At 37.7% G+C, this 14,826-nt stretch overlaps 1 protein-coding gene across 1 annotated transcript in view; it reads left to right on the top strand.

The window, feature by feature from the left end:
* Nucleotides 1-14,460, top strand: part of LOC130027254 (myosin-1) — a 67,973-nt gene extending 53,513 nt beyond the window's left edge. The window contains exons 16-38 of the mRNA XM_056117926.1: nt 228-315; nt 397-514; nt 722-845; nt 933-1,069; nt 1,165-1,420; nt 3,987-4,229; nt 4,313-4,489; nt 5,840-5,985; nt 6,064-6,154; nt 6,426-6,815; nt 7,493-7,619; nt 7,877-7,995; nt 8,169-8,365; nt 10,224-10,407; nt 10,655-10,820; nt 10,913-11,037; nt 11,423-11,731; nt 11,827-12,030; nt 12,382-12,507; nt 12,596-12,766; nt 13,043-13,147; nt 13,262-13,357; nt 14,246-14,460. Of these exons, the coding sequence (XP_055973901.1) occupies nt 228-315; nt 397-514; nt 722-845; nt 933-1,069; nt 1,165-1,420; nt 3,987-4,229; nt 4,313-4,489; nt 5,840-5,985; nt 6,064-6,154; nt 6,426-6,815; nt 7,493-7,619; nt 7,877-7,995; nt 8,169-8,365; nt 10,224-10,407; nt 10,655-10,820; nt 10,913-11,037; nt 11,423-11,731; nt 11,827-12,030; nt 12,382-12,507; nt 12,596-12,766; nt 13,043-13,147; nt 13,262-13,357; nt 14,246-14,398 (3,852 nt within the window). The 3' untranslated portion in view covers nt 14,399-14,460. The remainder of the gene's footprint in view (nt 1-227; nt 316-396; nt 515-721; nt 846-932; nt 1,070-1,164; nt 1,421-3,986; nt 4,230-4,312; nt 4,490-5,839; nt 5,986-6,063; nt 6,155-6,425; nt 6,816-7,492; nt 7,620-7,876; nt 7,996-8,168; nt 8,366-10,223; nt 10,408-10,654; nt 10,821-10,912; nt 11,038-11,422; nt 11,732-11,826; nt 12,031-12,381; nt 12,508-12,595; nt 12,767-13,042; nt 13,148-13,261; nt 13,358-14,245) is intronic.
* Nucleotides 14,461-14,826: the final 366 nt, after the last annotated feature.

The following is a 14,826-nucleotide window of genomic DNA, read 5'->3' as shown; positions in this document are numbered from 1 at the left end:
CAATGCTTACTTTAATATCTAATAATTTTATATTGCATATAAGTAAGGTATAGAAGGGTTTGTTGGAAATGTGAAAGTTCCTCATTCCAAAGAAATAACTCTTTGCTAATTCAATTCATTAGAGTTAAGCTAATGTCACATATTATGGAATAGAGAATATAAATGATAATGCACGTGTTTAAAATATCAATTTTAAACCAAATATTCATATGGTTGAACCACAACAGGAAAATCTGAACAAACTGATGACAAATCTGAGGAGCACTCATCCCCACTTTGTACGGTGTCTCATCCCCAATGAAACCAAAACTCCTGGTAAGATGCTTTTGATGTCCTTACAAGCTCCAGGCCTTTGATTTAGATTTTGAAATAAAGTATGTAAACTCTTCCTTTAAGGGGCCATGGAACACGAACTTGTGCTTCACCAGCTAAGGTGCAATGGTGTGCTGGAAGGCATTCGCATATGTAGGAAAGGATTCCCAAGCAGAATCCTTTATGCAGATTTCAAGCAGAGGTATGACTTTCTTGCAGTGAATCACATTAAGAAATTCTTATTTTTTACTTTGATTTTTCAATGGAAGAATACTTGATACCTTCTACTAAAATAGAAAAGAAACAATTCTAACAGATTACATATTGGCATGCCTAAAAGTTTCACACTATTTAAATATACAGAAAAAGTTATGATCACATGGTATTTCTATTTGTTTGACTTACACAGATACAAGGTATTAAATGCAAGTGCAATACCTGAGGGACAATTCATTGACAGCAAGAAGGCTTCTGAGAAGCTCCTTGGGTCCATCGACATTGACCACACCCAGTATAAATTTGGACACACAAAGGTAATAATCCCTGAAATCTACCTGACAAGATCCCCGTGCTTCAAAGTTTATGCAAGGTTTCCAAACATCAACTCTGTCCACACACAGGTCTTTTTCAAAGCTGGTCTTCTGGGGCTTCTAGAGGAGATGCGAGATGAAAAGTTAGCCCAACTGATCACCCGAACCCAGGCCATGTGCAGAGGGTACTTGGCAAGAGTCGAGTACCAAAAGATGGTGGAGAGAAGGTATAAATAAACTCCATCTGCCTGGGAATTTTAATTATGTTTCATTTTATCACCCGAATAATACCTGAGTTTGACTATTTCTGCTCCTATCACAGAGAGTCTATTTTCTGCATCCAGTACAATGTTCGTGCTTTCATGAATGTGAAGCACTGGCCCTGGATGAAATTATATTTCAAAATCAAGCCTCTCCTTAAGAGTGCAGAGACAGAAAAGGAAATGGCCAACATGAAGGAAGAATTTGAAAAAGCCAAAGAAAACCTTGCAAAGGCTGAAGCCAAAAGAAAAGAACTAGAAGAAAAAATGGTTGCTCTTATGCAAGAAAAAAATGACCTGCAACTCCAAGTGCAATCTGTGAGTGTCAGAAGTCATTTATTGTCATCAACTAGCAAAGTGCCATGTTCCTTTTTGATAAGGGGTTAATTCTTAATTTCCTTAATCCACAATTTATGTATAAAATTATAACATTATTTATACACAACACTATTTAAAATTGTTGTGATAAGTTCATGCTGTTGATAAGAGCAACAAACATCACTGCACTTTTTCCTTTCTTCTATATTTTTCCTAGCATAACATGGCCAGGATGCAAATAAAAGTAGTCAGTGAGAAATTATCAATACTACATATGGAAATATTGTGTTATAAATATATCAACATAAAACAAATATTACAATTTATTTTGTTTGGGAGCACACCAAGTGATTCTCGAGAGCTGCTCCTATGTCCGTATTTTGGGGATTGCTCTAGGTGGAACTCAGGGTGAGGGGATCAAAACTCACATGCAGGAAACCCTTGAGCTATCTCTCCAGCTTTGTTACAAGCTTTGTCTATATCTATAACCCCCGACCACTTTCCTCTTAGTTGTAATCTTTAAAAACTTTATTAAATGAAAAGGGTCTCATTCTCCTAACTCTGAAAGAGCCTTGAATATGGCACCTTTTTTAAAATCTCAGGGCTAGGACAAAGGAGACGTTACTGGGGCCTGCTCGAGGCAATCGATGAATTAAATGAAAAAATCACATCATTGTATGTATAAGAACATTACTTTTGTAATTATATCAATGTGCAAGCAATAAGAAATATGGTTGGTGTTATTGCTCTGAAGTCCAAGTGGCTATCAATAGGTTTGAGAAGAAATATTTGATCAGTGTTAACTCTGTAATTTATTTTTGTAACCTCATTATTGACATGAGAATATCTGTTGCTATCACTGAATTCAACAGCAGAATCAATGAGGTTTACATTCTAGTTCTTTGAATTCAGGAAGGAATCTACCTTGAATCCACTAGGAGTATAGATTTCACGCAAGAGATAGACATTGTAAATACCTATGCTAGAACTGTGACTTTCCCTGTAATTTACTTAGAAGTGTTTTCCAAACTGGGAGAACTTTATCATACCTTCAATAATCAAGGAATAATTGTAGTAGGTATCTGAGCTCAATCCTAGCATACTTACCTACTTTCAGTATTATAGGACTTCTTTCAACATTATTTTTAAAGCAAAATGTTTTATTTAGGAACTATGCGGGGCTGGAGCCATAGCACAGCAGGTAGGGCATTTGCCTTGCATGAGGCCAACACAGCCGACCCTAGTTCGATTCCTCCACCCTTCTCGGAGAGCCCAGTAAGCTACCAAGAATATTTTGCCTGCACGACAAAGCCTGGCAAGCTACCTATGATGTATTCAATATGCCAAACACAGTAAGAAGTCTCACAATGTTACTGGACCTGCTCGAGCAAATTGATGAACAACGGGAGGGCAGTGACGGTGACAGTGACAGAGAATATGCAGAGAGAGAGAGAAGGAAAGGGAAAAAGAAATGGAAATCTTATAAAACAAAAGGGTTACTCACTCCAAGTTGGAATGTAGTCAACTTAAAAACAGGATATACCAACACTATTTTTTCATTTATACATTACTAAGTATTTTTTGAAGTTTCAAGGACTTTGACCAACTGTCATATTTCCAGATAAGATGAATACAGAGATTATATTTGAAATCCTATTTCTTTTCATGATAAACACAATTACTATTTCTCTCAGATTTTTATTTAATATGTTCAATTCCCCCAATTTTTTAAAGATTCTCCTGTCAGTTCCCAACTACTCTGTCACTGTAGGACACATCTTCCCTTTAAATTGTTTTTCAGTAAATACTCTTCTAAAATAGTTTTCTTGCCTATTAGGGTTCCTGGATGTCGCTGAAAATTAAAATGTCAAATACATATTAACAAGAAGAAAGAACAAATATTTTCCTGAATTTTCACATGTTTGTTGGAGCTTTTATAAGTATTCAAGTAATAAAAAGATAAAGGATTTTTTTTAGAATATTTTCTTTCACATCTTTTAGTAGTCCCAAATTCTAAGTCTCTGGTGAAAAACAAAATGTATTAATCTCTTCTGAAACAGGGAAGTTACTTTTAATGCGAAAGTCAAACGTCTTGTTTCAGAGAATAATGAAAAGGGGGAGACTAGGAAAAGTACTTCATACATTTCCTAACTCTTAAAATTTTCAGATTACGATTTCTAATAGTCATTGTTCCATATTTGAAGGTGTGTATCCTGAATTCCACCATTGACAAGTATAACAGTATAGTGATCTTACACTTTGAGTCCTCTTTTAAAAATTATAGTGGCCAATGGTGAAGGAAAGGTGATAGTGGTATTGGAATATGAATGCCTTCAACAAATCACCAAGAACAGCTTTGTAAACCACAGTGTTAAACAAAGTGAGGGAAAATATTTAGTGACAAAAAAGTAACCCTTAATATTTTCTAAATAACAGAAAACCAACAAAAATAACCTAAGATTTTAAGATTCATATGCCTATATTAGTTGTTTTATTTCAATATATATTTAATCTAAAAAATCACCAGAGAACTAAAATTTAAAAGTGACTTATTGTCTCTGCCTAGGAAGCTGATTCCTTGGCTGATGCAGAGGAAAGATGTGACCAGCTGATCAAAACCAAAATCCAGCTAGAGGCCAAAATCAAAGAGGTGACAGAGAGAGCTGAGGATGAGGAAGAGATCAATGCTGAACTGACGGCCAAGAAGAGGAAACTGGAGGATGAATGTTCAGAACTGAAGAAAGACATAGATGACCTTGAGCTGACATTGGCCAAAGTGGAAAAAGAGAAACATGCCACAGAAAATAAGGTAGAAATATGCTACAATAAAACAACACATAAGTTCTATCCAATATGATCTTTTATAGAAAAGATAATTTCTTTTTTATTAAGGTGAAAAACCTTACAGAAGAGATGGCTGGTCTGGATGAGACTATTGCAAAGCTGACCAAGGAGAAGAAGGCCCTCCAAGAGGCCCACCAGCAGACCCTGGATGACCTGCAGGCAGAAGAGGACAAAGTCAACACCCTGACCAAAGCTAAAATCAAGCTGGAGCAGCAAGTGGATGACGTAAGTCTAATATCACATAAATAATATTTTACTTTGTAGTATAGTAAGCAAAATGACTATGCATTCTTATGATATAATTGAATGCTTTTCAACTGCTTCCAATGAAGGCATATAGGAAATCATTTATCATCCATGCTACAGGGACAAACATGAATGCCCAGAAGTAAAAATAAATTAACAAATAATCCCACAATAGTTATGACATACACAATATATAAACAGAATTAGGGGAAAGGAAGGCTAGTCAGTTTGCCAAGATAAACTTTTCAGTTGGGCTGGTAAGGTGAAAATCAACGGGAAGACAGAGAAGAGGAAGGATGCTTTAAGCAGGGAACCTAATATGTACAAAGAAGTAACAATGTTCCATTAGTTGTCACTTACAGGCAAAAGGGCTGGAGTGATAGCACAGCGGTAGGGTGTTCGCCTTACACGCGGCCAACATGGCCGACCCGAGTTCGATTCCTCCACCCCTCTCGGAGAGCCCGGCAAGCTACCGAGAGTATTCGATATGCCAGACACAGTAACAACAAAGTCTCCAATGGAGACGTTACTGGGCCCGCTCGAGCAAATCGACGATCAACGGGAGGGCCTTTACCTTTACCTTTACCTTACAGGCAAAAGGGCATTTCAAGTAAGAAATGTAGAATACTGACTTAACTTCATACTTGATAGATATCTTGTAGAGAATTCACTGTACATGTATGAGTAATGAAAGAGGTCATGGTTTAAAACTGTTGGGTGTCCATCTCATAATGGCTAGGCATAGATTACAGGGGTTTTAGTAGAGAGATGAAAAGGTACAATGTAATCTTAATAGTTTATTGTAGAGTATTTTGGTCTACAATAAACTATTTAGAGTATTTTGGTCTACAATAAACGAATGCCATACCTGAAAGTCCTCAGGATTTACTCCTGGCTCTGTACTCAGGAATCACTCCTGGTGAAACACCAGGTGCAAGGTGTGGTGCTATAGACTGAGCCAGGCATGGCTACAGCAAGGCATGTGCTTTGATCTCTGAGCTGTCTCTCTGGACCCTACTGTGGAATTATTTAATGTAAATATATGTAAGTTATATGCACTTCACCTTTCAATGATACATCCTTGAATTAGATATTTATCTAATATCTAGATAAATGATATAAGCATTCAATTATATCATAAGAATGCACAAGAAAGACAAGATGAGACAAGTCTGTCTAATCCACAGGGGAAAAAAAGAATAATTTTCTAACAAAACTAAAAGTGAAGAGAATCAAAGCAATTCTGAAATATTAGATGTGAATTAAATGTGCACAAATTAAATAAGGGAAAAAGGTATTAACATAACAGAAGCTATTTTCATGACATAGCTTGAAGGATCATTGGAACAAGAAAAGAAAATTCGAATGGACCTTGAAAGAGCAAAGAGGAAACTAGAAGGTGACCTTAAACTGGCCCAAGAATCCACAATGGATGTAGAAAACGACAAACAGCAGCTTGATGAAAAGCTTAAAAAGTAAGTACCAAGGGTCAAAATTTCACAGGAAAATTGCTATTCATATTTCTGTGACTTATTTACAATTCTTTCTAACAGGAAAGAGTTTGAAATGAGCAATCTGCAAAGCAAGATTGAAGACGAGCAGGCCCTTGGGATGCAGCTGCAAAAGAAAATCAAGGAGTTACAGGTACACTAGATTCATTATCTTTTCTGAGCATTACAGCAATCAGAATTTCTATAAATTCACATTAACTTTTGTTTCATTTGGGGACTATGCAGAACTATATTCAGGGCTTACTCCTGGATCTGTGCTCAGGAATCACTTTCTGTGGGACTCAGAGAACCATTTGGGGTTCCAAGGATCGAACCCCAGTTCCAGGGAGCCGGGAGACAAGCGCTTAACCTGTTGCCCTGTCTTCAGCTTCCAATTCACATTAACTTTGAACTGACATTTTTAGGCCCGCATTGAGGAGCTGGAGGAGGAAATCGAGGCAGAGAGGGCTTCCAGGGCCAAAGCAGAGAAGCAGCGCTCTGACCTCTCCCGGGAACTGGAGGAGATCAGCGAGCGACTGGAAGAGGCTGGAGGGGCCACATCAGCCCAGATTGAGATGAACAAGAAGCGGGAGGCTGAGTTCCAGAAAATGCGCAGAGACCTGGAGGAGGCCACCCTGCAGCATGAAGCCACAGCAGCCACCCTGAGGAAGAAGCACGCAGACAGTGTGGCCGAGCTCGGGGAGCAGATAGACAACCTGCAGAGGGTCAAGCAGAAGCTGGAGAAGGAGAAGAGCGAAATGAAGATGGAAATCGACGATCTTGCTAGCAACATGGAGACCGTCTCCAAAGCCAAGGTACCCATCATGCTTTAAGTCCTAAGAGACTTCTATATACTATACTATTTCTCTGTACTATTTTATGCAAGTATGAGTAACCCTTTAAAGAATCATTAGTAACTGTCAAGATGAAGCTATGTATTATAAATCAGGAGACTGTTAGGAAAAAGAGAAGGGCAAAATATTTAGGTATTTTTGAGAACAGCCATATCCAACAAAACTTAAGCTCTAATACTTTGAGGATTTAATTTATTTTTATTTTTTGAGGATTTGTTTTAATACAAAATATGAGGGATGAGATGTTTGTTTTTAACTTATGCAAAAAAAATTCATTGATTTCTAAACAAATGTTGAGTACACACTTAAATTCACAAAGAAAATTAAAGGAAGCCTGTTTACGGTGTCTTATTACTTTTTCTGTTACTCTCTATGAGTTCAGTAGCTTATAAAAATAGTTTAGTCTCGAAATAAATGACTGTGCTCCTATGGGAAACATGGGTCATTATAATGTTTATGTTACAAACCCTTGCTTTAGACATCTTCTATCACACGTTTTTTTATCCTTTTTGGGTCACACCTGTTGATGTACAGGGATTACTCCTATCTAGCTCATGCACTCCAGGTCAGCCGCATGCAAGGCAAACACCCTACCCGCTATGCTATTACTCCAGCCCTCTATTACATTTTGAATACAGGGAAACCTTGAGAAGATGTGCCGCACCCTAGAAGACCAAGTGAGTGAACTTAAGACCAAGGAAGAGGAGCAGCAGAGGTTGATCAATGACCTGACAGCCCAGAGAGGGCGTCTGCAGACAGAATCAGGTAGGTCACCCATTTAAATGAAAATTTCTACATTGGTGCTCAGTTTTCTGAAAATTTCTGAATTGAGTTGTTTAAAATGACAAATTACTTACCTGGGAGACACCTGTAACATGGACACATTAGTGACCACTGATTTGTTTTCCTTCCTGCCTCCCTTTGCTTTTTTCATTAACAAAGTTCTTCTGCTTTTTAAATTTTTAAAGCGAATTTCACTTTAATTCAAAGTGGGGTTGAGTTCAGGATTTTCATTTTTATAGGTGAATATTCACGCCAGCTTGATGAAAAGGACTCCTTAGTTTCTCAGCTTTCAAGGGGAAAACAAGCATTTACACAACAAATAGAGGAACTGAAAAGACAGCTTGAAGAGGAGATAAAGGTAATCCCTTTGGATCATTGTTTGCTGTTATTTTGCGTCTCTCCTCCCCCAGGTTACTATCTTTTTTTTTTTTTTGGGGGGGGGGGGTACTTGCCTGTACAGATATCCAGGGATTTTAAAGATAACACTTTAAAAAAGATATAAAACTAAATTGCTAATTTCTTTGCTATCAGGCCAAAAGTGCCCTGGCCCATGCCCTGCAGTCCTCCCGCCATGACTGTGACCTGCTTCGGGAACAATATGAGGAGGAGCAGGAAGCCAAGGCTGAGCTGCAGAGGGCAATGTCCAAGGCCAACAGTGAGGTTGCCCAGTGGAGGACCAAGTATGAGACGGATGCCATCCAGCGCACAGAGGAGCTGGAGGAGGCCAAGTATGTTTTAGGCATAATAAAAATGCTCTTTCAAAGAGCATATATGGACGAATAAGTATCTATTCCTTCCCAAACAATAAAAGACTAAGGAAAAAGGCATGTAGGAACATAACCTAAGCAAGAATAACAAATAACCCCAGGTATCAAGGGAAAGAAATTAAGCTAACAGGTTAAAAGAGAAATCATGTAAATAAGAGTAAGCTGGATGATTACTTTTACAAAGGAGAACATATCATTCTGATTGAAGAGTTCAGCTAGGTTATACTCTTCTGCATCCCTTTTTTCCCTCTTAGATGCTAAGAAAAATACTGGCCCTATGTTATAGACATAATAGACAAATAATCAGGTTTAATTTAAAGTCAGTTTTTTTTTTCTTTTTAGGGGTAAAAGAGGCTTTCTTAGGGGAACAAAAGACATTGTTAAAGACTAAAAAGTAAACAGAATTCTGTATTAAGAAAGAAACTGGGGATATCAGTATATTGAGTATTAAGAAATCTACAAAATCAGTGGTGAGAAATGTACACTGGTGAAGGGATGGTTGTTGGAACATTGTGTGACTGAAACCAAATCATGAACAACTTCGTAACTGTTAAAACATGGTGATTTAATTTAAAAAAAATTTTTTAAAGAAATAATGTGATCAAAAGTTCAAATCTTAACTGTAAGAAAGAAAATCAGTATAGGAAGGGACCCAGTATTTTAACAGACAGTAAAGGAAGAAAGATCAAGTAATTTATTCTGTGAATAATGTAACACGATATGGTAAGGATAACAATGTGTTGATAAATATGTTAGAAGAGACTTTGAGTGGTGAATCTCTCAAAGAATAATCTATACTGTCTTAGGCAATCACATTATTTATTAAAGGATTATAAAAATCTAGGAAAAATGAGTCAAAAATCAAGTACAATTTATTTTATTGCAAGTTATATAGCATTTGAGTATTTAACAGGTATTATAGCATACAAGATTAGTGAGTTAACAGATTTTATCATATAGATATCAAAATTCAGTGGGTACCAGACAAAATATCTGATAAAACTAATATTTGTAAAAGAGAAATAAATCAGATATTTCAACCACAGTTGTCTTGGATAAGTATGCATAATTTATCTTGGATATGAAGAAGAAGAAGAAGAAGAAGAAGAATGGCCCCTCCCGTTGATCATCGATTTGCTCGAGTGGGCCCAGTAACGTCTCCATTGGAGACTTTGTTGTTACTGTGTCTGGCATATCGAATACTCTCGGTAGCTTGCCGGGCTCTCCGAGAGGGGCGGAGGAATCGAACTCGGGTCGGCCATGTTGGCTGCGTGCAAGGCAAATGCCCTACCGCTGTGCTATCGCTCCAACCCATCTTGGATATAATTACTTGAATAAGTATGTATAATCTATAAATACATATAATCCTTTCTTTCTCTTTTTCTATCTTTTTTTCTTTCAAGACAATAAGGCATAGCAATATTGAAGTTGGGTTCTTTTCAGTATATGGTTGGTAGTCAGCTGAGACTGAGCTAATATAGAACAATCAACAAAGAAGCTTAAATAGCAAAAAAAAATATTAAGAAATCTATGAAATCACTTTCTTAAGTCCACTTTAAAATAATAAATTCTACTGATGCGATAGCATAGCGGTAGGGCGTTCGCCTTACAAGCAGCCAACATGGCCAACCCGAGTTCGATTCCTCCGCCCCTCTCGGAGAGCCTGGTAAGCTACCGAGAGTATTCGATATGCCAAACACAGTAACAACAAAGTCTCCAATGGGGACGTTACTGGGCCCGCTCGAGCAAATCGACGATCAACGGGAGGGCCTTTACTGATATCCATCTATATTTCTATTGTTACTATTGAATTTTATAGGAAGAAGTTAGCCCAGCGTCTACAGGATGCTGAGGAACACGTTGAGGCTGTAAATGCCAAATGTGCTTCACTGGAAAAGACCAAGCAACGACTCCAGAATGAAGTGGAGGATCTTATGATTGATGTGGAGAGAACAAATGCAGCTTGTGCAGCCCTGGACAAAAAACAAAGGAACTTTGATAAGGTAATCTATGCCCATTTGATTTGAAGATAGCCTGAAATCTCCATTGTGCATATTCCAAACATATGAAAGCTGGTATCAGGGGCTCCTGATCCATGAGTTGTTTTAGGAAGTAGGAGGAGACATTTGTAGCTTCTAACTCTTCCCCTGGGCAATTATTTCAATACTGGATCACATCAACTTTGTTTGATAGTTGTTGCTATGGATGGCTTCTCTCCCTAAACTTTCTCCACTAATTTCTTTCTTTTAGGTCTTAGCAGAATGGAAACAGAAATATGAAGAAACACATGCTGAACTTGAAGCTTCCCAAAAGGAGTCCCGCTCTCTCAGCACAGAGCTGTTCAAGATCAAGAATGCTTATGAGGAATCCTTAGACCATCTTGAAACCTTGAAGCGGGAAAATAAGAATTTACAACGTGAGATTGGATTACCTTTTCTTTAGTAAAAATTCTGACAGAATGAATGTCTTCCCTCCCTAAAATAATTTTTACATATTTTTCACCAATAGAGGAGATTTCTGATCTCACAGAGCAGATTGCAGAAGGAGGGAAACGTATCCACGAGCTGGAAAAAATAAAGAAGCAAATTGAGCAAGAAAAATCGGAACTTCAATCTGCTTTAGAAGAAGCAGAGGTAACTTTATGTTGTAAAATCAAACACAATTACCAGAAACTAGGGTTTACTACATGCAAAAAAATTTTGAATTAAGAGAAAATAAAAGTAATTTTTCTGTGTTTTTTCTTAAAGATGAAAATAGAAAACTGAATGTACACTAAATTGACATATTTCTTAAGTCAGGAACAGTTCCGGTACAACAGAGAAAGGCAAATATGAGCCTTCAACTAAAGGACATGATCTAGTTGAGGAAATAAAAGTAGAAATATTTTCTTTTAGAAATTTTTGTAACCCTAGAATATTACATGTTATAGTAGCACAAAGTTCATAGCTAATTCTTAGCTTGCTCCTATTCCTATAATGTACTTCAATTCTCATTAATGTCATTGTTGCTATGATTAAGGCCTCTCTTGAACACGAAGAGGGAAAGATCCTGCGCATCCAGCTTGAGCTGAACCAAGTCAAGTCAGAAATTGATAGGAAAATTGCAGAGAAGGATGAGGAAATTGATCAGTTGAAGAGAAATCATATCAGAGTCGTGGAGTCTATGCAGAGCACACTGGATGCTGAGATCAGGAGCAGGAATGATGCCATCAGGATTAAGAAGAAAATGGAGGGAGACCTCAATGAGATGGAAATTCAGTTGAACCACTCGAACCGCATGGCTGCAGAGGCCCTGAGGAACTACAGAAACACCCAGGGCATCCTCAAGGTCAATGGGTTCAAGAGATCGTCTGGGGGGTGGGGGTGGGGGGGTACTACTGCAGTCCTGAGAACAAGATGTCTCAATGACCATTTATTTCACAGGACACCCAAATCCACCTAGATGATGCTCTTCGGGGCCAGGAGGACCTAAAGGAACAACTGGCCATGGTAGAGCGCAGAGCCAACCTGCTCCAGGCTGAGATTGAGGAGTTGCGGGCCACTCTGGAGCAGACAGAAAGGAGCAGGAAAATCGCAGAACAAGAACTCCTGGATGCTAGTGAGCGGGTCCAGCTTCTGCACACTCAGGTAACTATAATAACAGAATAGTAGGAGATGTAAAGGAACAAAAATGAAGTCTCGCCTAGATCTTGTACTTTCTGAACATTTATTCCTACTATTTCAGGGGGATGAAATTTTAAATATTTAATATTTTTGGACTAACAGAATTTTAATTTATCTGAATTGTAACTTCTAATTAACTCTATATTGCTTAAGAATAATATTGAGTTAATTATTTTTTAGAAGTAGAACCAGTTCATATATTTTACAGAATAGAGATTCCAATAAACTAATTTAGTAGTTTGTAAATGTATTAGAACATCAGCATCCTAGTTTTGCTTTCATTTGCTTTATATTTTAAATTTTCTATTTCACCAGAACACCAGTCTGATCAACACCAAAAAGAAGCTGGAGACAGACATTTCCCAAATCCAGGGAGAAATGGAGGACATTGTCCAGGAAGCCCGCAATGCAGAGGAGAAAGCCAAGAAGGCCATCACTGATGTGAGCAGAGGGAAACACAGGCTCATTCAAACTCGGATCTAGATATGCTATCTCCTGTGTCTCATCTGACTTTATTGTTGCTGAATAGGCAGCCATGATGGCTGAGGAGCTGAAGAAGGAGCAGGACACCAGCGCCCACCTGGAGCGTATGAAGAAGAACCTGGAACAGACAGTGAAGGACCTGCAGCACCGTCTGGATGAGGCTGAGCAGCTGGCCCTGAAGGGTGGGAAGAAGCAGATCCAGAAACTGGAGGCCAGGGTGAGTATTTTGATTAATATGTTTCTCATGTTACTCCAACCTATTGGCCACTGAGTACCTATACTGTTAGTTGTTGTGGGGCACACTGGGATTAATAAGAGCTCTTTATTGCTTATAATACATAGTGAAAGAAGCATTATGTTGAAGAATTCCATATATATCATACATATTATACATAAGTATATGATGCTTGTATATGATTTTTCAATGTAATATATATATAAATTAAAAGAATTGATCACTATTAGGATCTGTAAAATGTCCATCTTTCTGCAGGTGCGTGAACTGGAAGGAGAGGTTGAAAATGAACAGAAGCGTAATGTTGAAACTGTCAAGGCTTTGCGCAAACATGAGAGAAGAGTCAAGGAACTCACTTACCAAGTAAGGAAATGGCCTGTCTTGTAATTTACCTCAAAATGAAAAGGGATATTTATATAACAAAATGTAATGAAATCTTTACGTTCTAGAAACTTGTTCTTTAAAATATTATTTCAGACCGAGGAAGACCGCAAGAATGTGCTCAGGCTCCAGGATCTTGTGGATAAACTACAGGCAAAGGTGAAAGCTTACAAGAGACAAGCTGAAGAAGCGGTAAGTGCAGAATACCTGGGTGGGATGGGTAACCTCCAGAGCAGGTATTTCCAAGTAAATTTGGGTAATGGGATTAAGGAAAAACAGGTGAAATGGAGAGGGTTCAAAAGAAAATAATTCATTAAATGTCTTAAGATTAAGAAGAACCCAAAAAGTTGGTGAGTAGTAATTTTCTAGGAATTCTCTAGGAAGAGGGAGAGATTTTGAATAAAAGTATCAATAACTTTGTAAATCACAGGACTTTAATTTAAAAAAGGGGGGGATGTGGTCCATGAAGCAGAAAGAACAAGAAAGACAGAGAGAAAGAGAGAGAGAGAGAGAAATTGGTCTTGATTATGGCAGGAAGTTTGAATTATAGAGCCAAGAAAATGGCTCAAATGTCTGAAATATATGAAATACACTATGCCTCCAATTTTCCCCAATTTCACTCCACCAAGGGCCCCTATATACTATCCTCTCATCCTCCCCCCCCACACACAACTCAACTGTGTGGGTCAGTTTTCCCATTTTGTTGCCAATGCACTTTTGGTGCTCCCTCTGTGTGTCTCTTTAAATCCCACAAGAGAAATTGATAATTCTATACATGTTCCTTTCCTTCTGACTGACTTCACTCAGCATGATATCCTCTAGTTCCATCCATGATGCCATGAATTTCATGAATTTGTTCTTTTGTAGAGCTGCATAGTATCTCATGGTATACATACACCACAACTTCTTGATCCATTCATCTGTAGCTGATCATTTGGGATGTTTTCATGTATTGGCAATTTTACTAAGTGCAATGATAATGGACCAAGAATTTTTTAAACAAAAAGATATCAAAAGACATCAATCTAAGAAACAGAAATTTTGAAACTTTTGTTCTCAAATGTGTATCTTCATTCTCAGGAGGAACAATCCAATGTCAATCTTGCCAAGTTCCGCAAGATTCAACATGAACTGGAGGAAGCTGAGGAACGGGCTGACATTGCTGAGTCCCAGGTCAACAAATTACGGGTGAAGAGCCGGGAAGTTCACACAAAAATCATAAGTGAAGAGTAATTCACCCAGATGGTGAAAAGTGATCAAAGAAATGCACAAAATGTGAACATCTTTGTCACTCTGTTTTGTACTAAATGATTTTTGCAGATAAAAAATTTATCTGCAAAGAATTTGTGAGTCTCCTTTTTTCTTTCCACTTTGTCCATTTATATATTTATGCATAAAGAAAATGAGAAATTATCATTTTAATTTAATTTATGGAAAAGGTGTTAGTGAATAGATATGATAGGATAAGTAGGTTCAATCTTATGTTTGTGATGCAGGTGTAATCTAGAGAAAGAGCAAGGGAAGGTCATTTGGTAAGCTTCATTTGGAAAAATGTGAGATAGATTTTAGAAAAACAGGTTAATGTTAATAAATTAATTTTCCTCATAGGAAATTCTTGCTCCCCATACTAAGTAAAAATAATTCTTTAAAATTAAAAGCAT

The sequence above is a fragment of the Sorex fumeus genome, unplaced genomic scaffold, assembly GCF_029834395.1.
Source record: "Sorex fumeus unplaced genomic scaffold, SorFum_2.1 ptg000036l, whole genome shotgun sequence".
NCBI lineage: Eukaryota > Metazoa > Chordata > Mammalia > Eulipotyphla > Soricidae > Sorex > Sorex fumeus.
The sequence above is the reverse complement of the archived record's forward strand: the minus strand, read 5'-3'. Positions and strand labels throughout refer to the sequence as shown.